Source organism: Leptosomus discolor, chromosome 7 (assembly GCF_034619465.1).
Source record: "Leptosomus discolor isolate bLepDis1 chromosome 7, bLepDis1.hap2, whole genome shotgun sequence".
Taxonomy (NCBI): Eukaryota; Metazoa; Chordata; class Aves; order Leptosomiformes; family Leptosomidae; genus Leptosomus; species Leptosomus discolor.
This window is the reverse complement of record NC_141397.1, coordinates 48,517,574-48,544,869: the sequence shown is the minus strand read 5'-3', so window position 1 is coordinate 48,544,869 and position 27,296 is coordinate 48,517,574. Positions and strand designations below refer to the sequence as shown.

Below are 27,296 nucleotides of genomic sequence, written 5' to 3'. Positions count from 1 at the left end.
CTTGTTTCTTCTATCTAAAGATCTACAATCACCAAATGCTTCAATAATATTGGTACATAGTTAACTGTAGAACAAAATACTCTTAATATAAATTAGAAATATCTTTTAAAATAATTAAAATACGGCTTTATAAAGAAACAGAGTAACATTAAGAACCCTGTATTCATAGCTTTTAATCAATTTATAAAGTTCAAGTTTAATACTTGACAGGTTAAAAAACTGTAAACGTAATACACTCTTCAAATATTACGCTATTATATACAAATACTGCAGTCACTGTTTTAATACTCAGGTCTTAAGTCTAGTCAGTGGCAAGTGATACATTAATCAACCGGTACTTTCAGAATAATAATATTTGGCCTCTTAATTACTGAAGTTGATCGCTGGAGCAAGTTAGTCATGTCAGTAAGAACTGCCTTTATCTTACAACACTCTGAAGTAACCATTGTTACAGTCTTGTAAGATAGCACATGTCTCTTATCAAATATGCAACTCAAACAATGGAAGTCAATTAGTTTCAAAAGTTCCTGCATCAGCAACATCGAGGAAGAACTTTGCCCATACCATTCTGGCAGAGTGCCTCAAACATGATTTTCATGGATTGTCCAAGATCACAGAATGTTAGGGGTTGGACTAGATGATCTTTTGAGGTCCCTTCCAACCCCCCTGCCAGAGCAGGACCACTTAGAGTAGATCACACAGGAACGTGTCCAGGCGGGTTTTGAATGCCTCCAGAGAAGGAGACTCCACACCCTCTCTGGGCAGCCTGTTCCAGGGCTCTGTCACCCTCACAGTGAAAAAGTTTTTCCTTATGTTAATGTGGACTCTCCTATGCTCCAGCTTGCACCCGTTGTCCCTTGTCCTGTCGTTGGACATCAAAGATGAGGATGATCATTTGATCCACCCTCTCAGTCACCAAAGAAGTTTGTTCTTGGTGACAAAATTATTATTTGCTTGAAGTTTAGGTAATGAGTTTAAAAACATTTTAACACACATCAAACTCTGGAACTAGCTGCATGTTATTTGCCTATAAACATTGCAAATTAACCGTGGTGGACAGTAAGAACCTCAGCATTCATCAGCAATTTTTGCAGTAAGAAATGATAGATGGTTTTCTATAAAGGTAACAATGACAATGCCATAGCATCTGATGTAAGACATGGAGCTCGTATAGCATATTTACAAAGAGAGAAGTCAGAACGAAGAAGTACAAAGAAGTCACAATCTCTTCTATTGCTAGTAACTGTTACAATGCTGACTATAATACAATTTCAGGATGCCCAACATATTAAACATTGTATTATTTACATGTTGCTCCTAGTAAGACATATTTTGTTTTTCCTTTTTCAGTCCTTAAAATAATCTGCTTTCCTTACTAAAGAAGAAAAGTCAGTATGTCTGACCTGATAAACAGCACATCTACACCTTGTAGCAATTGCCTCAATGAAAAATATGCCTTTATTCAGTTAGCTTTTTGTTCTGAGCATCAAGTTTCTGCCTCTTCCTTCGGAGCTGCAGCTGTAGCTGAAGTCCGTCTGTGAAGAAGAATTGTTTCCAGCCCATTTCCCGGGCAAGTTCTTTCGTTTCAGGTGTAATTGTGTCACACAAGTTCTCCACAATATTTTCCCATAGCGCATTACTGTTACATATCTAGTTGTAAGAGAAAGTAGAGGCTTAAAATCATAGTTTGGCTTACACGCTGTTGATTATTTTACTACACAAAGTGTGTTTAGACTACATAGACACCTTGTATGAAGGTCACTTGCAGTGCAAGCTGAAAGACACAGCATTAGTTAAAACTCACAATGACATCAGTGGAAGTTTTGCCCAGTGTTGCCAATGAAAGATATAATATGTTCTCCAGGAAAAAATTCGAGAAGCTTCTTTTGGTATGATATCAAAGGCCTTTCTGCTGCACTAAAAGCAGCTGTAATGCCACATACTCTCCTGGTACATAATTCATACATCCCCACTGGAATCAATGAAGTTGTGCAAGATTATGCCAAAGAACTTGTCAGGAGGTAGAAATCACATCACAAATACAAATCTGTTTTCAAAGCTCGTAAAAGCAGCAAATTGCCTTTGGACTTAACAGAAAAGCAATTTTAGGAAGCTTTCAGAAGCACTGTAAGGATTAAGCCTGTTTCTCAGGAGCAGCTTCCCTCTTTCAGAATGACTTCATAAACAGAATCAGGTGGAAATACTACATTATAAACAGGAAGAAAAAAGAAAAAAAAAAAGTAATTTGGTAGATGACAGAAACACCACAAAAAAAGAATTAGGAAGATACTCTGTGTTGTTGTATATTATCTATGCATTGTAAATTATACCAAAACATAGTGACATCCATTTTCCCCCGTAAACATTCCACTCTTCTAACTGTGTAACTGCAGGGACCTAAATGAAGTTGTACTAGATTACTCCAATGCAAGTGGATGTTACATCTGTCAAGTAGTAACAGAAATAGAAAAGCAAAAGCCTTGGTATAACTTCTATTACCTACTGCTGATGTAGCTGGATACCTTAAACTATTTAATTCACTGACTACAGCAAAGCTGTATCGGAGTATATGTGGCCCTATTTTTGTTCTTGAATTGTGGGAGTGATTGTACTGCAGGCACACATAAAACATGCTAGCATATTTTAGCAAAGGAAAAGCAGGGATTATTGAGGCAAAAGTCCTGAAATAAAAATGTATGTATTTTTAAAGTTTCCTTTAAATTTCTGCTTGCTCGATGTCTCTTACCATTCTTCTATTCCTACGAAAAGTGGACTCTAACTTTAAAAATAGTGGAGACTGGTTTTTAATATCATAGATTTGTATTTCCAAATACAATGTTCGATTAAAAAAATATAGAAAGAAAAAAAGACAGTCACTGTCATTATTGCGGTTTTCTTTTCCTGCCAATGGCTTCTGACTTGCATAATAACAATTAGCTCTTCCCTTCTGTAAATCAGAACAAGCAAGCCCACGGCAGGGCAGCGCTGCCGCCCGGCGCAGAGCCTTCTCCCTTGCGCTGGGAACCAGGCTCCCTCTGGCGGGAGCAGCTTCCTTCAGCTCACAGAAAGCCGTGTTTGTCTTTTTGTAGCCTGTTTTGGCTATCTAATGACCTTGTAAAAAATAAAACTAAACGAATCCTATCCTCACCTTGTGCTGGGAGACATCATAATGTAGAGGTATGTAGACATTTCCAAAAACTATTTGGAAAACTGAGTACTGGAACGGTGGTGTCCACAGTAGGACTTCTGTACTCTGTTTCTTTTGAGATGGAGCTTCTTTTACAACATTTAAAAATAGTACCTAGTGAAAATCTAAAATACTTTGAAATGCATATTGAAAGCGTCCGAATGCTCCGGAGAGCAGGATTTACAGTCAGAGTTAGAGAAATGCCATGCTTTGTGTACCAAGGAAGATGCCTGTTCAGTTCAGCTTAGATGCATTGCACAGGATGGACGTATGGAGCCTTTCACACTCCACTTTTCAGTCCTGAGTGCAGAGACTGCTCTATTTTGTCACTGTTTGAAAATCTGAACATGCCATTTTATAATTCCACAGAAAGCAGCACTCCAGCCTACACATAAATTAGTCTGGAAATGAAAACTCAGTGGGGCAATTTTTTAGTTCCTTAAAAATACTGCTGAAATGAGAGAAAGTGAGCCTGGCATTACTAGTTGTAATAGGTTATTTCACTGTGCCAAAATCTTGTCTTCATGTAACTTAATTATTTCCAGGATTTCCTTAAATTCCAGAATATCCAAGGCTTTGTGTTAAGCTAATGAAGAGTTTACTGCTCCCCACAGTTCCTCATCTACTCCACTCACACTCTGCAAATGACAGCTGGATTCCAAATATACTAATAAATAATTTCCTGACGTCCCTTCTATCCATTCTCTTCCTCTGTTAGTTGTTTTCATTCTCTCATCCTCTACTGGTTGTTTCCCAGTCACAATATCAACTGCTTTTATCTTCAAACTGAAATAAAGCCCAGAACTCAGCAAGGTTATCTACCACCATCTGCCCGTCATCTCTAAATTCATGACATGCTCCATTTTGCTACCTTGCCATTTTCTCCTGTGCTTTCTTTACACCATCTCCTATTTCTTGTACTCATTTGAACTCACTCTCGCTAAAGCATCTATAATGTCTTTGTAGCCACACCATAGGGACAGCAGTACATCCATGTCCTCCTGAACTGTCAGCCATCTTCCACAGAACTTTTCTTGAAATCTTTGGCCACATAGCCTCAAAATAGTACAAACCCTGTGAGTAATCTCATTCTGACACAATTTGGAGATGTACTCTGTACCAGAGACGTGTCCTGTTCTCCAAACTGAAAGGTTAATCTGTCTCTCTGAAGTCTTTCAGAGAGTATCTAGCTGTCACATCAGATTCAAGATGACTAAACCTGTTTTTATCTTCCTTCTAAGGTCTCACCACTACTTATGTTTTCAGTAATGGTACAACCCATAAGTTGACAGGCTTCATTCTAGGTTCCTACAGCACCCCTGGGGATAAGAATCAAGTTATTTTTCTCTTTAATATGCTGCTTTTCCTGTTTTTCATAATCTGAAAGCCTTTTCTTCCTCTACCTGAGTTACTGTACCAGCCTTTTCTCAGGCTCTGACTGGGATAGAAAATGCAATTTTGAGGTACTCACACCCACAAAAATAAGCTTCCTAGATTACGGCTCTGGACATTTTCTCTTTCCATCCCTCCAATTACCTGATCCTGCACAGACAAGGAAGTTGAAATATGGGACTCCTTTCCAATACAGTCTAAGTTATCCTACAATTTTTCTCTTTTTGCACAAAGAGATTTGCCCTCATTCTCTTGGGACTTCCATGCTACCCTTCCCTATTTGTTACCCCTCATTCAGCACTGAGAGGCTACCCTTAGCTCCCACCAGCCAATAGTGGCAACTTCTGTTATTCACTCTTTAAAGTTTCCAATCAACACGTTAATACTATTTCCCACACTTTCCTGATAGTTAGCAAGAGCTTCCTAGCAAGCAAGCATAATGTCATCTCTTTCTCCTTCTGTGTTTCTTATAGTTCCTTGCTGTGAGGTCTAGAAAAATCTTGAAAAAAATAAAAATACCTTTCCTTGTGCTCCCGTCTTTTGTCAAAGACTTAAAATGTAAGCTCTCTAGGAATGGCAATGATTTTTTGTTTGTTAGTGAGTCTAGCATAAGGGGATCCTGGTCCATGGTTACACGTTACAATAATACAAATCATAATGCAAAGCATAGGCTTTATATGGCAAGTACTTAATCCTGGAAGTATTGCATAACACCCAACCATGGGTTACAATGGAATTATCTAGATCACTGCATTTCTTATATGCAACAAAAGTTTGCAGGATAGGCACAATCTCTCTAACAGCCTTTCTAAGATCCAGTTTTTATTGCACCCATACAGTTCTTTGTATACAGATGATTGATTTGTTGTCTCAAACTTTAAGTAAAGCAGACAGATTGATGATTATATTAAACATGAGATGAATCAAGACCAACATGCTGCACAGCAAAGCTAACAACTTGAAAATAATTTTTTTTTTTTTTTTTTTTACCATTTCAAATCTCCGTGAAACTTCAGAAAGCCTGGCAATATCTTCAAGCTCCAGAAAGGAAATGATGTACAGCAGTTATGGGACAAGAAGCCGTTCCAGGAAGTCATAGTTATCTCGGCACAGATTGAGGACATGTTCCAGAACTTTGGCACCAAACACTATAGCAATCTGAACTGGGATTAAAAAAAAACAACAAACCACCCAAACCAACCAACCAACAACAAAAAAACCAAACCACTTGTATAATGCCAAGTACCTTCTGCACTTGGTGTCATGTATGTTAAATCAGATTGGGAATCCAGGTGGCTCATGACAAGGCCATAAAAACAAATGTGCTGGCACAGAGCGCTAAAAGGACTGAGTTACTAGGAACAAAAATAATTGCTTTCTGACCTACTTTTGTTGCTAATACCTCTTATAATGAAACTATCAGTGTTGCTGGGATTTATCCTATATTTACATTTACTATCATGTCTTTTTGTTTTTCCAGTATTCATACATTGATTTATATTAAGAAATGCATACAAAAAAGCCTATTAGCCAAAGCAATCACATCTTTCATGAAAGTTATTACAGATCAATATTGCTACATTATTCCATTATATGCCACAGCAAATTTGTAATTATTGTCATCTTACTATGAAGAGATTAATCATTCAAAAAATCCTCATGGGATTCTTTAATTTCTCCAGGTCTTGATTCACGATATTTACTCCTAGGTGAGATTTTCCACCATCTGAAAATTACCTACAATTGTGGAAGAAAAAGAAAAAAGGAAAAAGAAATTAATATAGAGTACCATGAGATAAATACATTGCTAATTGTTGTGTAAATATTACTACATTTCCAAAACAAAGTTATTGTAAGAGATCAGACTATGGTTACATTAAGAGTGTCCCTACAACATGATTCAAAGGACAATAAACATTCCAATATGCACCTGGACAAGTGTGAAATATTTTTACGTACAAAGAAAATGTTCCTAACCCCTGCGTGCAAATTGTTTGCAGAAATTAAAACACGTTTAATGACATTGCAACTTGCAAAACTATAAACACTCTCTTTTTGTTTTTCATTTAGTCACAGAAGCACAATTCATCAGGCATTAAATTATGTGGTTAAGAAGAAATACCCATTCAACTACTCAGGCATTCAAAAGTGACAGTATTAGAAGTTAAAGTGTCATGTTAACATTTTGTTAAAATGAAAACTAATAGGACAGTTCAAAGCTCAGCACTTAGACTGTCTGAAAACTCTGGAAAAAGCTCTCCAGAAGCACACATTCAAATCCCATTTTCACAGTCAGAAAAAGAAAAGAAAGCCTGCATTACAAAGCATGCAACTGAGACAAAAGATTAATACAAATAGTTAATTATGTAGCTATGAAATGATGGAGAACAAGTGGCCCCAGCTATCAGTAATTTTCCCAGAGTTCTCTCAAAACATTACATATGTGATTGGACAGTGTGTCAGCTTTTAATACTGACTTTAGTTTTGTTGCTGTCACAGCTGGGTCTACAGGAGAGGAAAGTCATAATCATGTCTCTTCCTTCATGCAAGTTGCTGGCAAAGATCACATTCCAAGACAAAAGCAGGATTCAGTTGCTGTGTAGTCAAGGTTAAATTAAAAAAAAAAACCTTGTAATCTTGCTAATATTAATCTAGTTTATTTTCTTCCATTTCATTAAGTGAGGATTTTACACTGTTATAGGTGGGTTTCTGACACGCTGATAAAACTGACAAATGAGAATATTATTGAGGTGTACATTTATGAACACACACACACACACACACACACATATATATATATAAAAATACACTCCATAGAGTCTTATTTTTTTCTACTGGCATGTAGAACAGGAAAATTAAAAGCAAGCCTTGAGTTAACTGTCAGTAAGCCACAGATTACTCACATGTACTGACTGAAGAATACAGAGTTAAATTTATCATTACAAATCTTAGATCTGACAACAGTGGTTTATATCTCTCAACATGAAATTTAACTTAAGATCACTCTGGTATTTCAGTGTCAAAATGTAGATTTTAAAGTTCAGAGTTACAGATACTTAGTTCTTCTCAATGAGTTGCATTCACCAATAACTTCTGTATTTTTCAGGTCTTGCTTGTATCCTGTTGATCTCCAACATACCGTAAACAGTAAATAAGTTCGAGTAAAGGCTTAACATCAACATTTGAATGTCAAATATAGTCAGCTAAAATTTATCATTTTTGTGTCTCTTCTGGCTAATATATCATTATATGGGGTAACTGGAATTACTAAATCATATTTCTGATAGCATATATACAAAATAGTTTCAATTAACTCTTAGACATATCCAGAATACTGTGGAAAATAACCCTTACTATGTGAACAGAAGAAAAAACATCCTACTCAGATGCATAAATTCATCCTATTTTACAATGACACACACAATCTTCACTCCTTTGCAGTGAAACAGTTGCCTCTTTAAAGGCAAAAACCCCCATTCATCTGATCTGCATTCTAGAATGGAATATATGAAAAATAAGTTAGACCACCGAAACATTTTATAATAGCAGAATTAACATTTCTGTAATGTACATGCGCAGTATAGACCACCACATTGCTAAAATACCACCACTTAATAGACGAGTGGTAATATGAAGATTAAATGAAAAAGAGATTATAAACAACTTGTCATTGAGTTTCAGTGATAATCTCACTACCTGGGAAGGCTTTAGAAATAGTATGTTTGTAGCCCACCATGGGGATAATAGGACAGTGAATGCTGTGCTGTACTGTACTTCCAAAAGCTCTTTTTATCTCTAGCAACATAGGGAGAATCCACACATAAAGTTACTTCCATTTTCATTTGTGCAAAACATGAGGTGAGAATAAGGTCAAAACAAAACTACATGTTCCTCAGCTTGGATATCCTTCAAAACGGTATGCAAGAATAAGGTATATTATAGGGAAAAAACCATTGTTAAAGGAGAAAAGAAATCTGGTTAATATGCCTTCTCTTGGCCTTTTCATGTTGCTGTTTGAAGTGCCACTCCTTTAAAAAAAAAAAAAAACAAAAACCACAACACCCAAAAAACACTTCTCAGCATGGAAATGCCAAGTGTAACTGAAAAAAGAAAGTAGCCACCTGCCCACCTGCCCCCAAAATCACTTAACAAAAATGATTAATGATGACTACCCAACAACATTCCTCAGGTTAATCTTCTGTATAACTGTATAGATTTAACTATACACAAATGTAGAAGTCTAATTCTTAAAAAAGCAGAACTATGTTGTACAAAAGCTTGTAACGTTGTGATCTGTTACGAAATACATGAATAAATACTTTTCAGCCTAGGATATACGGTAGAACAAAATTAAGTGTATACAGATAGCAGATGCTTGCCTGAATTTTGCACTGGTGCAAGCAAGACTAACTTTTCAGTTAGTATTGATACTTTTTGTTCAGTATTTTGTGGGTACGATTGTATTTTATCTATAATATAAGTTTATGTATACACAGGTGTACAAGAACATATTTAAACTAAACACTAGAGTGAATATGCGTGTATAAGATCTTGTGTAAGATTTTATCTTTATACAATCCAACCAACCCTAAAATAGAACACTAAGTCAATACTCTACAAATGAAATACCTCCATCCTAATTTTAAAGCCATTAAGTAGATGTTTTAACAGGGTTATACAAATTTACTTTCTTGTATTCTTGTAAAATTATAAATGCCAAAGCATTTTAATACTGACTTCAAAAAATTAGAGAAATACATATTTCAATAAACTCTCCTCCTCTTAATTGTTACACTAGGAAGCACACTGCAACAAAACTATCTGCCAGAATGGGAAGATCAGGCCAGCATGCAGAGGCACAGGAAAAGCAAAATATTCAAGTAATTATATTAAACGCCACTGTATATTTTCTAAACATTATTCTTTCATTTACAGTGGAGCAAACTGTCAATAGCACTATTCCATTTAAAAACTTCCTTAATGTACAAATACCCAGGACAAAATACAGTTACCTTGGTAATTTGTTAGCACATGGTTATTTCAAAGAAAAATATTGCATAGATTTTGTAATACCTATACTTTTTGCAGAGATTAAAAAGATGAAGAATGGAAAGTACTCTAATTCTGGTTACCATGGACACATTTCATTCCCAATGTTATTTGGAGGTGCCTATGTTAAAGCAATTCACTACCACATTGCTTATTCCATTGGCATTTCTTCGTAAAAAAAAAAAAAGAGAGAAGAGGAAAGGATGAGCAGAACCAAATCTAAACAGCAGCAACCAGCCAAGGCTTCAGATAAAAAGTCGTACCAATTTTTTAGACGAATAAAACAACTGAAATATTTAAGTGGAAGTTAGCAAGAAATAAACTATTTTGGAAGAATCTATTGTCAAAATTAATCTGGACTGTAGATTAACAGAAGCATAGTACTATTTACATTGTATGAGAAAATAATGTCTGAAGTTTGTCATATGGTAAGCCATCTTCTAAGGATGCTGGGCTCCACCTTCCCTTAATTTAATCTAATTCACAAGTTGTACAACTAGAGACAAGTCTCACGTGACAGACTCGTACTGTATCATGAGAAACCTCTGGGGGAAGCTGAAAAAGGTGTGAATTGCAAAGCCCTGTTACAAAGGCACATATGTTTCCTTCTCCAATATAAATTTTTAGGATTTCAAACTTCTCCAGACTCAGCTTTCTGCTTTCCTTAAAACTAGTAACTCAAAATATAATTTCTCAGATTACAGGTTATTTGGAAATTAATTTTCCCTATTTTTCTCTTAATTTGTTCTACTTCAAGTAGTTAGACATTCATTGGAGAAGGAAGGTGACTCCAGAATTTAGAAAACAGTGCTTGCAGAGGTTTAGGAGATCCAGATTAAAATATTTTCCTCTGTCCCAGATGAAAATGGCCTAAATCCCCAGTCTTTCTTTTTGGCCCTGGATTTGTCACTGCAGTCCGAACACTCATTCCCCTGTGCAGTAAAGGAGCCATTGTGTCTTCTACTGAAAAAAGCAGTCACATTCTCAGTTAGTCTTAGTGACTTTACCTCTACTAAATCCCTTCTCACAGGCTGCTTTATCCCACAGTCTATTACTTTTGCATAGATATTTTTAAAAAATGAATCTCTGCTTTTGGCTGGGTTTTGTGGATTCAAGGAGTCTATAAAAATTTACGTTGCCTTACTATTTGATTTCAAAATTAGAGTATTCAAATGCTTCTGTCCCTCATTTTGTCTCATTTTCTCTTGCATAATATCGTTGCATTTTTGCTGCAATTTCAAATAAATCTATTATTTTTAAAGCATTCCATTTTCACACACCTCAGTATAGAAACCACTCATGTCACCCTCACATAAAATAAGTGGAATAAATATCAGCATTATTGAAACATCTTCAGGGAGATAACTGTAAGACAGATGTTTCTAAAGCTATGATCTGTATACCTAAATCTTTCAGTTAACTGTTCGCTTGGAGCCAGTACCAGCTAATCAGTTGCCTAAGTTTTTAAACCTAAGCTCAATTTCCAAACCATCACTTAAAATTCTGAAATTAATTAGCACAGTGAAGATGACCAGCTTATCTGCTTCCTTCATCTTTCTAGTCCATGTTAATGTAGATGCAATTTTACTTATGAAAAAGCACTTCTCCTGACATAGCTTTTTCTACCCTTATTCTAACATAGCCACATCTAATTGAGAAGCTGATACTATAGTCCTGTAAAGTTCTTCACACAGTTGCAGCTACATCCACACTACAGCTTTGACTGCATAAGTAATAAAGGAAAATTTGAATAGAACAATCAAAATCTTTAGGCTTAGACACAGCTATGCTCATTTTGCAAGTAAATGAAGCTGAGGTTTCTAGGTCACTTTAAAAAATGCAAAATAAGTACCTTAAAATTTTACTCACTTCACACCAAGAAGAGGCATCCATGTACTGTATCTAAACTATGTAACCAAGTAGCACAAACGATGCACAGGTATTTGCAAAAGAACTAAAATAAAATGTTAAATAACTTTATAAAAAGCTAGAGTGAGGTTATCCTTATGCATTGACACTGATGCAGCTAAAGCAAATGCTATTTTGATCCCTGTGGGATAAGCTGCTGAAGAACAGTAGCACACATGGGCAATTGTTTCTTGTAAGGCTACTAACGGCATATTGTGATTAACTTAAAAGCAAGCATGCAAACCTTGTGGAACTGAAGAATCTGTTAAGTCTCCTTTCTTCCTCCTGCCTCCAAAATCAGTTAGATTCTTGGCAATTAAAATATATTCTTTATTTAAGTAAATATTCCCACTGTGCCTTCACAGAGCATAACAAGCAACATATAGGTATCTCACAAGATGTAAAACAGCCAAAGAAATTGACAGTTACAGAGATGACATTTAACAAGTATTACCAAATATTCATACCATGCTTTTGGCACAGTTACATAGCAACTTTTTTTTCCTAAAAATTTCCTCAGTCTCTACACAAAAGAAAATGGCAGTCACTCTCATGTTTAAGTTAGTTAATGATGGCTACACAAAAAAATCTTGCAAAAATTAAGAAGCTCTTTCATATCCATTGCTTTCAGTAAGTTTGGTTTTTTGTTTTCGGGGTTTTCTTTTGGTAACAGGACCTAAGTCCTGCAATAAGAGAGGCATCTTTTGCCAGTTTTATGAAATTCCATCAGCATCTCAATCTGTGAACACTGAGGTTTCTCTTTCGTGGCCTACTACTTGATTTTTCAGAGCCTTGTTATCATGTTGTATGGAGCTTTTCGGCAAGTACGATCACCTGAGGACATTCACTTGGAAATGCAAACTTTTGCCCAACCATGCTTCTATAATATGTATTGATATAAGGTAAATGCTCAGCTGACTATTTCAGTCCTTTGTAAATACAGGAATATGGACAGGAGCCAGCAGAGGATGAGGATGGATGGCCCACTGGTACACCATCATTACCTCACAGAGTTTAGCTTGACCTAGACTGTAAAAAGAAGAATTCACAGGGAATTCACCAACTCTCAGGAAAAACTTATTTCCAGCTTCCTTGTTCCATGTAAGAGTGAGACTTAAAAAACAAAAACCAAACGAAACTCTTAATATATACTTTTAAGTCTGTCTTATTTTAGAGACTTTGGGTTGCTGTAATTAAGTGAGCTGAAAAGCAGTTGTGATCACTCATTGCTATTGAAGACTGACATCTTCCATCTCCATCTTCTAAGCAACAACAGGAAACTTTGTTTAATTTTATAACTGGGCTTTAAGGTCATAAACATGAAGAACTTCACAGAAGACAAAATGCTCCAAAACTACCGCTAAAATATTTATATAAACACTTTACCTAAAGTGAAAAATACTATTTGCACTAAACTCGTAGCTCCATATCATACAACTTCACGAGTCCTGAAAGTGATTAATGCTCATACGTGATTAAATAATTGGTTCATTTACCAATGAAAAACAGACTAATAGAAGACTTCTTATAACACATTGTGGCTTTAGATCCATCTCCTTAACCTGATCATTCTGCTAGTACTGAGTTTAAAAAATGAGGTGTGTTTTAATGCACATACTGGTGAGTCTTGTAAGATGTTCAGAGGAAAAACAATACTGTATGAGACAGGTCGAACGACACTATCAAGAAAAGTAAAGCAATACAGTAATATTTAACTCTGCTTTTCCCAATGGATACTGCTGAGAAAATAGTTGTAACTGAAGGAGATAAAATACAGTAAGTTAAATGGCCTAACCAGCAAGACCACTCTCCCTCCTAATTATAGTATGTCAACAGAAAGACTTAGTATGTTCACCCTTTAAAGTAAGTCTCCAACTGTGCTAGGCTAGTGAGCAGGCCAGCTTTTATTGCTGCTATACAGTTACTTCTTAAATATTCTTTTACTTTCTGACTGGCTACTCAGGGACAATGTCCCACCTGTCCTCTGACTAATTAAGTAGTATCAGTACTGTGACTTGTATGTATTTGTGCCTCCTGCCATTTTAAACAGGGTTCTATTGAAAAAATCTTTTTATCAAAAAAATCAATAAACACAAGTGCACATAAATATGGATGTTAATATTTCCATAAGAAGAGTAGTTCTTGTAAGTTAGCAGCAATTTAAAGAGAAGACTGGTTTATCTGGATTGAATGACCATCTTCATAGTTCACTGTTATTTCTTCTTCTTTATATACTGAAATTCACATATAATAAAACTCTTCAGTTCATTGAAGTATATAGAATACATTTGAGTTAAAATTAGAACATCCATAATGCACTTGAAACTTAAGACCTAATTAAATTACTTTTAGAGTAAATCTCAAGGCAGTGAGGAATAGTCACATAATGCTGTTAAGGTACAACACGTATGACCTGCAGATTTGCATGTTTCTTTGGAAAGATGTAGAAAGTAGTACCACCTCTCTAGCCTTTACAGCTTGCAGAATTTAACAAACCAACTGTGCTACTTCCATTGCAACTGTTTAACAAACATCCAGCGGTCTTAATTACAAGCTCCACAAACTATTTCATAACTACTACAATACATAGCACATTTCCTATGGTCTTGGAGAAAGATGGATTCAGGAAGGGTTGTGTGATTTGAAGTTTTTAATCACACAGAGAGGTGGAAGTACAGAAGAAAACAGAGTTGATTGTTATGATTGCTTTGATTTTTTTTTTTTTTTTAAATAAAGCCTTTATTTTTCTGCTTGATTTTGAACATCTGCAATTAAAGCTGTTACTTTGCTATCATTGGCCAAAGATTATTTTGAGAGTGTCTAAAATATCTGTGTACCTCAAAACTGTTGGCAGGTTTTAACCTGCTCCATTGGATAAGAAGGCAAAATGAACTATAAACATGCTGCAGTTAATGAAGCCTTAATTTAGGGTTCCCAGAAGTCCTTGAAAGAAAACTTTCTAGGAGTAAGAACAAAAAAAATGAACCACATCTGGGTACAACAGTGCAAGAAGTCACCAAACTGCAATTAAACCAAATCCATATGCTGATGCCATTCCACATTTCAGACAGGCACAATACAAAATCAAATAGGTATTAGTTGCTGCCTGTTATGTCTAAGAAATTGGATGCTTCTTGCCTTTCTGGCAAATTATTCCCTTTTTTTTTTTTCAAATCTGAAGTAGGGCTTAGAACACCTGTGCTTCATTTGACAATTGCTACAAAATTCTATGTTTGAATTTGCTATAGTACAGGAAGTTACACAAATTACTATTTTGTCTATGCTGATAGGATCACATCTGTACAGGGTAGTAGTTTCCTTCTCATGTGCACTGGTAAGGAAAACAAAAAAGCGTAGGTCTCTCTGGCATTTATTAGACATAGTCCATTGTTCAGTCTTTCTATGGGATGTCCAGTTCAGATACACTAAAGAGTCCGAAGCACAAAATCTGATATACTGTGCTAAAGAAACTGTTCTACAAGGAAAAAAAATCCTCTCAAACCATCAGGTTGAAATTTTGGACAATAGTGTGTACTTGAAAGCTTGTATAGATTCTTCTCAGGATCACAATAGTTATCATGCAAGCCCACATATTTCCCTCCTCTACGTCTGCTTTGGTTTTGGAGAAAAAAAATAAACTACTATTAATAGCAAGAAAAGATAAAACAATTTAGTTAGCAAACAAAACAGTGACTGCAGTAGAGTACAACTGTAAAGACAATGGCATACGGACAGAAAGAGGACTTCCTGGTGCCAGTGCAAACTGTTTCGTGAGTTACTATTGACAAATATTCCAAGTGCATAGAGAAGATGAGAATAGAAATGCCACAATTCCAAATTTTCATATGTAGCAACTAAGAAGCTGTGCATTTTTCCCCCACTTCACTCACTCAGGAACATCAACCCACTTAAGCTAAGTATCAGCCCTCTGTGCATGACTTCCACAGGCTTCCACAATATCTGAACGACATTTTAGTAAAATACAGGAGGAAGATGGAATCAAAAGCTTGGAAAAAATAATTATCTTTTCCTTTGGGGAACGCAGTAGTTATGCTTGAGTAAGAAACCAGCTGCCTTGCCATGGTCTCCTCCCTTCCTCTCAGTTACATACCTGGTTTATTCTTATGTAAGTGTCTTTCCTCATTGGCTTTCCCAGAGCTTGCAGAGGAAAATAAATAAATAAATTTAAAAAGCAAGAAAATAAGCAAAAAAAAAAAAAAAGAAAGAGCTAAAGATCTTTATCACAGGTGCTTACAGCACAGGTGCTTTGGAGGCTAACTTCTACCTTTACACAGACTTGTGCACACCGATCAGAAGAAACAATACAAGAGCAGAAGACTGACAGACAGAAGGGAAGAGGCTATGTGCTGAGGGGAAAGCAACACTATCAGAGGGAATAAAAAAATTACTCTTGAGGATCAGAGTCTTCAATTATGAGCATGACACTTGTCATTTATTAACATGATTAAACAGGCAGACCTAGATAAGACCTCCATGAAGACATTATTCCACTATTTAACAGAACAAAGGATGCTAGCTAAGTGCAAATCATAACATTCCTTTCTAGATGGATAAGACACTGAGTGGTTTCATTTGAAACCATTTCTTTTAGTTTTGCCCTCCTTACTTCAGTTTCAAGGTCTCCTTGTTACAATTTCAGGTCTACTCTGCTATATTTTTTTTTTCCTTCATTAGAGTGAAAAACCCAAACAACAGAACAGTCAAGACTCCCTGCTATGTATATTAAAACTCCTAAACTACAGCAGTGTTACAGTGGAAAGTCCTTTTCTAGGAAATCTGCATCTCCTTTAGCAGAGTATGTGCACATAACTGGCAATCTTTTTTATTACATAGGAAGTCAGTTCAATTCTTACACTGCTCCCTTCTCGGACACTTCTTATCCTGATTTGTATATACCTACAACCAGTCTAATCTGCTATCTGCTGAAAACTGTTTTCCTATATTCTTACGTGGTCAGCGCACTTTCAGCACTGACATCTTTTACTCTAAATTTAGAGAAACATCTATTGTGCTAGCCCCTAAAAATCTCATTGCACTTTTTAAGAACAGACTAACACTCTCAATGTGTTTTTCAAAGTTCCCTTGTTGTCTGTCTACAGCTTTAATTCCACCCGATCAAATGACAGGAACACTAAAGAATACATCACATTGTGCAGGCATTCTGATATGCTTGATTTCTACCTGGTTTTCATCCAGTTTTCAGAAAAAGCTGTGGTGACAATTATGCCCTTTTGCCCTATCAGTTATCAACTCAGTACTACAGGTAGCATGCTCTCTGAAAACTTTTTTTTTTCTTTTCTGTTTCTTCGAACACTAGTTTTGTGCAGGCCAATTTTAATTACTCGTTTTACATTAAACTTATCACTGGTTACCTGTAGGTTTCAGTCTCATTGTAAACTGCACAGGAGAGAAACAGCTGCACAATTCAGCTGTAGCACCAAGTTAGAAAATGCTGAAATCTATCCTTTCAGTATCTGTTGTCATGATAATTTGATGTGAATGTATATTAAAAGCATACATTGCACTTTCTGTCACCAGTTTCTGCTTGCTCTTTTGATGCTTTCCAGCTACACTGCTTCTCTTGCCTGCAAGCCCCATCTGTTGCCACTCCTTTCACTCTATTGTTCACTATTATCCTCTAGCTTCAGACACTTGGCTAGGCTTCTGCTTCTAAAATATTATTTTGCCTTTTTTTGACAAATGATTTTTATCATTTTTACTGTGCACTAGCATTCAGTCTTCTAGTTACTACACTTCTCCAAATAATTTGTCTAATTCAGGTTCCATCCAATGGATGACATTTACCCTGGTTGCATCCAGTGCACAATTTTAATCTAATTTAGTGAATTCCATCCAAAAGCTGCAGGCACTTTTACTTTGGTTCAATTTAGGCTTATTTCAGTGTAACACAAATGGATTTAGTTTATACCAAATCAAAAATCAAGTAAATCTTTACAATAAGCATCCATAGAGCTGTTTAGACCAGCTTTAGCAAGTTTGTTTAAAAACAAATTTTAAATTACACTGGTGCATCTTTAGATAAGACCTTTCACAGCATAGCACACCTTGAGACAAAAATCCTGATCCTTTTGTAGCTTTGCCTTCTACACTTCTTTCCTTCTTCCTTTCCTTGAACATGTTATTGAGTGCATTTAATTGATTTTTGATAAAGAAACAAAGTATAAATATATGGTACACCTAGTCAAGTAAACGTATCTGATGGTTCTTCACGATGAATGCTGTTGTGTATGTGGAAAATGAAATAAGGAAAATTGCTCATGGTTAAAGGCAACAGAAAAGAAGAAATAATTATTTTCTCAACTTGAAGCAGGAAGAAGGGAACGAGACAACAGATAGGAACACAAACTTACCTTTGATAACACAAAAGTAGAATTACTCCTGAGGTTTCCCAAGACAGAGAGCAACAGGGAAAAGGGATGTACTACCTAAAGTAAGGCAGGAGAAGAATATAACTAAATTTTTCTCTGGAAGAACAAGTACTGACAATAATGCACATATAAACAAGAGACACTTAGGTACAGTAGGAAATATTTACTTAATTAAGCAGAAGATAGTGGCGATTGCTTACCTTGGCAAACTACTACACCTTCATGACCTGAAAACCACTCTTGGCAGGTAGAACTAGATCGAGCACGATACCTTTGAAGAAAGCCACGAACATTAAAGCCATGTGTAAAAATAAAATGGGAGCTTAAACATTGCAATTCAGTGTAATACTGCTGTCTGCATGCTGAAGACTGGTTGTAAGTGGACAAAAACCAGCCTATACAAAAGAAAAATGCATCTCTAGGCTACCAGTGACACAGAAAACCAAATTAATAGCAAATAATGGTAACAAAGAATTAATTAAAATTACTTTATTATCTCAAACATACCTTACCTGAAATCAGTATGAGAACATATTCCAATACATCTTCAAATAACAGCTCAACCACTATTGAAAAAGGAATTTTGTAAGCCCAGATAACAGTACTGAATTATCATAGGCTCACAGCTAAGCTTCACAAGTAATAACCACTTAAGGACTCAATATCAATTATATCTATAATTTCAAATTCATAAATGAATGTTTCAAGGGTTAAGCATTCAGTAATGATTGTGGGGAAAAAAACCAAACCAAACCAACAACCCCAAACCTGAGAGAACTGAGTCTTTCGGGAAAGAAAAAAACCTGCCACATATTGCTGTATGCAACATCATCTGCAGAGAAACCTTGATCCACCTATAAGGAAAGCCCTGAAATGCCTACATTGCTACTGCAACACATCACAAATTGCATTCCAGTTGTTAAAAGTCAAAATCTTCCTATGTCAGTTGGGTTCTTGTGCTGGATTACATCTTCAATATTGCAGCACGACTAAAGAATTCCCAAAGCTTCCCTAAAACATTATGGATACGATCTAGCAACTGCATACATCCAGAGGTAGTACATAATGGAAGAACTGAGAGATACTATCAGGCATCCGGACTAAACGACAACATCACAACATTGCTAAACCATCATATTTTAGCTTTGGACAGAAACACCTGACAACAATATTCATGTTTTTCCAATACAGCATTATTTCCCCAGGGAAGATGTTTCCATTTTCCAAGCAGCTCTAGTGTTTACTTAAATATCTGAATTACAGACAGAGAAAAAGCAAAGCAGATTTCCCTATGTGTTTTACGCTTAACAAACATTCTCCTGATATTAATTGCTTAATACTGTGCAATACCATTACCACGAAAGTGTTAAATTATTTTGGAAATACACTTTTTCAGCATAACAGAGCATGTCCTGAGATAGAACAAAATGGCTTCCTTCTCCTGAAGTCACCAAACTATGCTTGAAATTATTCTAATTTAAGACAACAACAACAAAAAGTTGCTAGTATTATTCAATTAAAGTCCTCTATGCAAATAGCTCATAACAGAACTATCATTTCTTAAACCATCTTTAGAGAAATTTCTGCGCTCTTTTAGTTTGTTAAGAACTTAAATTCTCCATTTGAACTGTCAAAGAAGAGACTTGACTAGAATTGACCCAGCTAGGCAATAACTGGTACGGCATCCTTCAGGTTTCAACCGCAAATAAAATAGTACGACTTTGAAAAAGGTTCATCTCCCACCAATCTTTACTTAAAATCAGACTTATCTTGCAAAAAACCTATTTCATACAACATGAAATTAATTTCAGCTTAATTATTATAATAACATCTGTTAATTTTTTTTCCCCAATCCATCTGGCTTAAGCACTTCAAATGGCATTTTCTGTCAATCAAACAGGTTAAACATCAACTTTCATCATTAAGATGTAAAAACAAGCCCAAGATACAAAGGCAACCCTTCGTTAACTTTACAGTACCATTTTTCAAAACGGAGGAACTATCCTCATAAATTTCAATAAAGCCTGAAGGTACTCACCAATGAAAAACAACCAGCCCACAATCAGTAAAACAATAACTTATCGATGTATCCTAAAAATTGAAATTTATATTGACAATGCTAAAGTTGGGGGTTGGTTGGGGTTTTTTTTGTTTGTTTTTGGTTTTGGGTTTTTTTTTTTAAATTTAGAGTTTATAGAGATCTGACATAGAATCGGGTGGTTTATTGAAAAGGTATTTTTTCTAAATTTTATTTTTTTTTTTACAATTTAAGTGCTGTAGGTTCAGAATTTTTAGTTAGAACTAAAAAAAGCCAGAAAACAACTTTATTTTTGAAATGAAAACAATTAATTACAGGATCTTTTAAGAAAATATTATAGTTCTCAGAATCCAAAATAATACACTGTGCTCAGAATATATTGATCAATCAGAAAGTGATTGAAGATGTACAAGTGAACACTGAGCAATGATGGGTAAAAACCAAGAACAGTCATCAGAACTGTTTGCCTAGTTACTTACCCTATTTGCTCATCTAGATGTCCCGTATATATTTGTTAGAGAAACTAGTTGCTGATCTCTGACCAAACATACAATTCTGCAGTTACATATTTGATAAAATTCAGTTATCCTGACCGTTATATGAGCAGATCATATGTGGAATATTGCACAGAATGATAGTAGTTTTGTATACATATGATGCCTGTCTTTTATTGGTAAGTAGCTAAACATTTCATTAACATGACAAAATCCTCTGATTAGTGCAGCATTCATTAAATGGTGACAGATGCTAGTATTAATTACACGTTGAGTGGATCATTTTCCCATTATGTTTCTTTTGTTACAGCCTCATCTTTCTAGTTGTCAGCCTGTTCTATAAGCAGATTAAGCATCAGACTTTTTTTTCTGGGGAGCTGGGGTGGGTGTCTATAATCCTTGTTTGACCAAAATGAGTTACTGACCTTTTTTACACTACCCCATCATCTGGATTCTTCTCTTGCACTTTTCAAAATCTGTACTTACCTGTTAGACAATTTATAGGAAATTTTATTTTGAAAGCTTATTTGTGAGGCTATCTCAAGTCATCTTATGTTTAATATTGGAAGTCATATGATTTATTGCTCGTTTTGTACAATCAGCTAATGTCTATTGTTGTTTGTGACAAACCTTGCTAAATTATAACTGGCGTATCAAATAATTAATTTGGCATTTCAAGAGTGATTGAAAAACATATAGAGTGAAAGGTATATGGAAAGGCATATGTTAAACAAATTGCCATCCTCAATGTCAATCTTGAGACAAAAGAGACCCCCATTCTATGTAATATTACACACGCAGAACAAAAACTATCAGCTGTTCCCATGAATTCTAGCAGGATTCCTAGTACACATTTTATGGCCAAGCATGTTTTTATATTTAGCATGTTTATGCTGACATGTACACACACTTCTCCTTCATAACAACTCAAAGCAGTCCTGGGGTAGGGGGCGGAGAAATTGAAAAGTACAAATGGCAAAGTCATTAATCTAGAAATAACTTCTGCCATAAACCAAAAGTTTATAAATTGAAAGTTGTCAGAGGAGAAAGACATTGGAATAACAACTGATCGAAGGACAATCAGGAGTCACGAATGTGATTTTGGTAAAGGAAGTTAAATACAATCCTAAAATTTAAATCACACAGAACTTTCCAGAAGACACAGGGAATTAACAATGCTTTTGCACATGGTACTCTAAGACTTATTACGAACAGAAATTCTAATGGGAAGAAATACAGTGAAAAGATACTAAAGTGACCAGGAAGTAGAGAGTCTGTTTCACAAGTGGAGACTGAAAAAACAAAACAAACCCTATCAAGAGGGCATTTTATTAAACAAATATAACATTTTACACACACCCATATATAACATGGTGAAACACACAAGGTCAGTATTCAAGCTAAAAGATAACCACACACAAAATAAGCCATAAATATAGTCTGTACAACTGCATTTCTAACCATCAGAGAAGTGATGATGTGGAGCAGTTGCTCCGTGTGAAGCAGCAAAGCAAAAAAAAGCCTCACTACCTTTAAAACACATCAAGTCTCGTTTATGCTATGAAGAGCTATTATGTGGCTGGATGAAACAGCAGGCACTAGGACTTGATGACTTGAAGTCACCTCTTTCAGTCATATATTTCTGCAGTGGGACTGGTAGATGCCCACACAGGGGAAATATGTGGGATAGTTCCTCTGCATTTGTAAAGTTATGATTGCAGCCTTAAAATAGCTTCTTGGGGGGAAAAATAAATAAATAAATAATAATTAAAAAAAAAATCTTTTCACTGATGGTTCAAAAGATCTCTCTCCACAGCCCAACTGGCTGAACTGTATTCTGTGAACACTCATTTATGTATCTGTACCTCTATACAGTCTACTTTTAGAAGAGTTATTTGCAATGAGTTACAAGGCTCTCCTCCTTACGCATCCTCCTTGAAGTAAGCTTATACAGGAACTAGTTGGCAATCTTCCCTTCTAACTTCTCAGTGGAAGTGCATGCTCACTGTTTATTAAGTCCTGATTAACAAATCTAATGCTGAAATATAATTGAAATTGAATTTGTATCCGGAATGGCAGCTGTCTCTTGCTGCAAAATGAAAAGTTACCATCAGGGTCTCCCTGTCAGATTTTGGACACAAATACATTCACACAGACAAGTGAGTGTATTTCTAGCTAATTTTTTTCTAACTACTGTTGCACTCAATTGATTAGCAGAGTTCAAAGTTGCCTCTGCTTTTGTCTGCTTCCAATACCTTGTTTGTCCACAGCAGGCCCTACTTTTCTTTATCCAGGTGTCCTAGTTTCTCTAGATCAGAGTTCAACACAGATAAGCCTGCTGAAGTATACCTTGCTATTATTACAATTGACAATATCAAAATTAATAAAGAATTGTTTTCCAATTTATTTTTGCAGTAATAAAATAATTCACGTGCTTACAGTTGAGGATGTGTGCCCCTGTAATATCACACTCTAGGTACTCTTTCTGTCTGTCTTGTCTTCTTTATTTGATTATTGTCCTATACTTTGCTTCAGCAAACTTCTTAGTGTATGCTTAACTCTGCTCTCAGAGACATCCTTTCATTCAATCTACAGCAATTCTAGTTAATTTATTTTAATCATACAATATACAACAGTTTGGGCCTACTGTACTTATCCTGAGGCAGCAACAGACTTCAAAAATGCCTTCTGGAGAACATCCCTAACATACCCGGTTGCATGACGGAAGAAAGATGTCAGTTTCCTAGAAACTGAGGGAAAAGCTAAACAAAAGCCATGGACATTTTGCATAACTTGTTTGAACACAAAGCCTGTTGCCATGGACTTGCTTTTCGCCCCCAGGTATGGCCTCCTTGTCCAACTAAATTTCTCACCTTAACACATTCTTAAGACCTTCTGTATTTGTACAGGATTTCCGGTTCTATGACAGTTTGATTTGATAGTCAGATGATACCTGGAAATCCTGGCCATGACCAGAGGTACACACACTCTGAAGCTGTGTAAGACACGACTGGCAAATTAATAACTTCATCCTGAAGGAGCTCAATTTACTGCTCATGTCAACCCCAAGTAGACAATTGAAAGTAGGGCAACACTCACAGAAATATGGGAGCCTTCGTACAAATCCACCATGCAGCCACAAACTCCCTTTTTGTTTCTAAAGAAAAACAATGGACCATTTTGAAACCACTGACTTCGAAGAATGGGACTATTCAAAGCAGCAGATTTCAGCATTTATGTAACTATGTGCAAGGTTGAAGGCTTAGACTGTAACGTCTTTCAGACAATGATTATTATTTATTAGGAGACTGCAAAACAGCATACTGTGAACGTGAACCAACAACTAGGCCTCCTATATGCTAACACAGTATGGCTAATTATATTTTGTGTGATATGTAACTTGGCATGTCAGTAATGCATATACCTTCAATTATTATTTTTGACACAGATTCTCAGGAGATTCTATAGTCTGCAGAAAGGCTAACTGGCATCCAGAAGTTTCACATGTACAGCATTTAAAACCACAGAGATTACTTATGTGAAGTTAGTTGTTTTCAGCAATAGTGAATTCAAATGCGATTGAATTGAGAAGTTTTGTTTGAATCAGATACAGCAGCTTCAGAGGATATAGTGATATATTCAGCTACATATCTTCATGGTATCATAATCGAATGATCTTATCATCACAAAATCAAAATGAAATTTTTCCACATCATCCAAACCACTTATTTGTCAATAAAACTTCCTAGTAATGCTTTTGTACAATAAATACTTACAGAATAATTTTAACTTACTTCCACTGACAGTTTATATTAACTGACTTTGGTTTGTTTTAAGGATATATTTGGGCAGCTGAAAACAAAAGCAAAAATGGATATCTGAAGTGTTTGACAGGAAACCGATATGAGAACCAAAAAACTGAAGAAAATAATAATAAAGAACATCTTATTTTTATTATCCGGATGCAAAAGTGAATAGTAAAAAACCTGTAACACTCAATTACATATTCCATGAACAGGCACAGCACTGATATGATTCCTATAAGGTCAATGGGACAGGCCCATTACAAGACTTCAGCTACAGAAAGCACGTATTGCCAAGCTATTGTGCAGCACCGCAATTACTCTCAGCTTTGGTGGAACTCAAAGCTCCCTAAGGCTGCCTTGTCAGTTCTACTTTAAAAAAAAAAAAATTGTTTTGAGGAGAACGAAACCAAACCCCTTTCTGAAACTGCTAAAGACACTAGTGATTTTAAAAGAAAATCTTGGCACCAGAGAGACCAAAAGAAGGAGATATAATACACAGAACAAAGACCATTTGCAATTGCAGCTGAACTTCAGTTTGTCACCTCCCCCTCCCTCTAATTTCTCAATTACAAGCCTGACAATTGCTTAATCCCTGGAAGAAAATATATTCACTATTTTGGTTTACTTTGGGAAAACAAAATAAAAACTTCCTCCTAGTTTCAAAATATGTTGTTTTTTTTTGTTCTAGTGAGACATTTTAAAAACTTTCTCAGGAACATTTTGAAACGTCACAATTTCTAAATCAGTATGTCCAGCCTGAGACAAGCATCTATGTTCTTGTCTCACACATACTGAGTCAAGCTGGTCAAAAATAGGTCAAAACGAAATAAAAATGATAGGAAATTTGCATTTTCATTTAATAACCTTACAACTTCATGATCAGATTTGTTAAATCTCATTCATCATTGATGATTACTGTTAGATGGGTCTGAAAAATGTTCGTATTGCATATTTTGCAGCACATTTCAAAAAAGCTCAAAAAAAAGTCTCTTCCAGGATATTTAGCATTGCTTATTTCCCTGATTGGAGGAATGCTCCCCTTACCTGCTCCCCAAATACTTACCGACACCGCATCCCAAGGTGCGGCAAGGCGTTCCCAGCCCTCAGGAGACCAAACTAGCAGCGCTTACCGGCGGCGCCTCCCGGGTCGCTACCTGGCGGCGTCAATAGGCGACCTCCACCCTTCCCCGGCACGGCAAGGCGCGGCGCGGCGAGCTCCCCCCTTCCCCAAGGACGAGCCCTCACTGAAGCCGCTGCTGCCTGAGGAGCCGGGAGCAGGCCCCAGCTGCCCTCCTTCCCGGGCGGAGGAAGGAGCGGCGACCACGAAGCGAGGGGAAAAGAACGGCGGGGCAGCCGCCGCGCCACGCCCGCCGCCGCGAGCAGCCCAGCACTCACCTCCCGCCGGGTGACTAGCGGCTGGCAGAAGTCCTTGCTGGGGGCCGGGGCCTGCCCGCTCGTCTCGAACAACTCCTCCTGCAGCAACGACGCCATTTTGGGACGCTGGAAGGCGGTGTCTATGGCAACCAGGAAGAGGCGGACATCACGCGGGGTCACCGGGAGACCAGCCCCCTCTTAAAGGAACAGGGCCGGCAGTAACGTGGTGGCCGGGCAGGGTCTTCGCCCCCGCCGCCGGCAGAGCCTCACTTCCCCGCCGGCTCCACCCCCTCCCGCGCCCCCCGCCCTCACCCAAGGGGAGACACTCGCGCGGACCCAGGGGTGACGACCCCGGCGGAGGGATACTGGCCGCCGAGCGCCGACCCCGCCGAGCGCAGGGAGCGGGCCGCGCGCACGGCCGCAGGGGGGGCTGCGCGGGGGGCGGCAGTGGGGGCAGGGGCCGCGGCCACCCGTCGGCCCAGGGGGCGCGCAGGCCTCGGCGGGGCCCCGGCGCCGGGAGAAAGTAGTCCCCCAGCTTCCCCCTCGCACCGCTGGAAGGGGTTCGGCGGCGGAGGCGGCGGACGAGGCGCTGCTCGGTGCTGCGGCTTCAGCTGATAATTGAAGGGAAGCGAGGTGGTTGCTGCTGGGAGGAGGGGAGGCACGGAGCGTCTGCGGAGGCCGCATCGGGACAAACTAGGTACCCGGGGCCCCTCCGCTCTTTTAAGGGGCGCCGGGGAGGCGGGCTCGGGGCTGCGTGGCGCTGGGCCCCTCGGTAGCCTCCGGGCCGGGCGGCTGGGCCTGTTGTGTCATCCCCGGCATTTAGCCGAGCTGCCCTTCCCGGCGGCCCGGGGCAGGGGGAGGGGAGCAGCGCCATCCCGAAGCATTGTTGCGGATTGGGGGGGGGCGGGGGAGACGGGGACGACACGACGCCGCGCTGGTGAGTATGTGGGGGGGGGGGGGGTCCGGCGGTGTGTAACGGGGCGAGGGGAGGGGGCCTTCGCTGAGGAGGGAAGAGGTGGAAACGGAGCTGACAAAATGGCCAGGCAGTCACGGAACCCGCTCTAGGGACATCCCCTTTCCCCCCGGCGCCGGGCAGGGCTGCTGCCCGCCGCCTCGCCCGGGCTGCTCGGCGTGTGGGGGGAGCGCGGCCTCTTCTCTCCGGGCCCTGTGGAACTGCTAATACAAAAGGGCAGTGTCAGTGTTGACACTGCCGTACCGATTTGTATGCCCTTCCCCGTCTTCTCCCTCCCCCACTCCGGTTGGCCCCCTTTTCCCTAATAGCTCTTTTTTCTTTCCCTTTTTTTTTTTTTTCTTTTTTTTTCCTGGAGGAGCTATCGAATATCTTAAAGGAAAAAATAGCAACTCCTCTTTCCTTCCCCCTTGCCCAGCTCGGTAGAAATGCTAAATAATCGGCCGACGTCCATATTTCACAAGCTTTTGGGGGGGAGGAAGAAGGTGGGAAGAGAACGGAGGCGCCTGTAGGGTCGGAGTTACAGTACTGGCTACCCACAAGAGGGGTTATATTTGCAGTTAATGTTTTAGAGCTGATGTTTTTGTTGCTTTCAGTCAAGAAGCAAGTTGCCTGGTTCTCGCGTTTGCTTGCATAATGCGTCGTACTTGGAGGCAGATCAAACGCTG

At 37.9% G+C, this 27,296-nt stretch overlaps 2 protein-coding genes across 4 annotated transcripts in view; one reads left to right on the top strand and one right to left on the bottom strand.

Moving 5' to 3' along the window:
• Positions 1-1,231: 1,231 nt before the first annotated feature.
• Positions 1,232-25,775, bottom strand: FBXO36 (F-box protein 36). Its single transcript, XM_086468589.1, is given in 5 exon segments — positions 1,232-1,650; positions 5,570-5,742; positions 6,208-6,316; positions 17,929-18,003; positions 25,680-25,775. Coding segments are annotated over 5 exon segments (645 nt in total). The 3' UTR covers positions 1,232-1,458.
• A 541-nt stretch (positions 25,776-26,316) lies between these two features.
• TRIP12 (thyroid hormone receptor interactor 12) overlaps positions 26,317-27,296 on the top strand; it is an 84,424-nt gene continuing 83,444 nt past the window's right edge. For all 3 annotated transcript variants that reach the window (XM_086468642.1, XM_086468641.1, XM_086468643.1), the window contains exon 1: positions 26,317-26,355. The gene's annotated coding sequence lies outside the window, so the exon portion shown is untranslated. The remainder of the gene's footprint in view (positions 26,356-27,296) is intronic.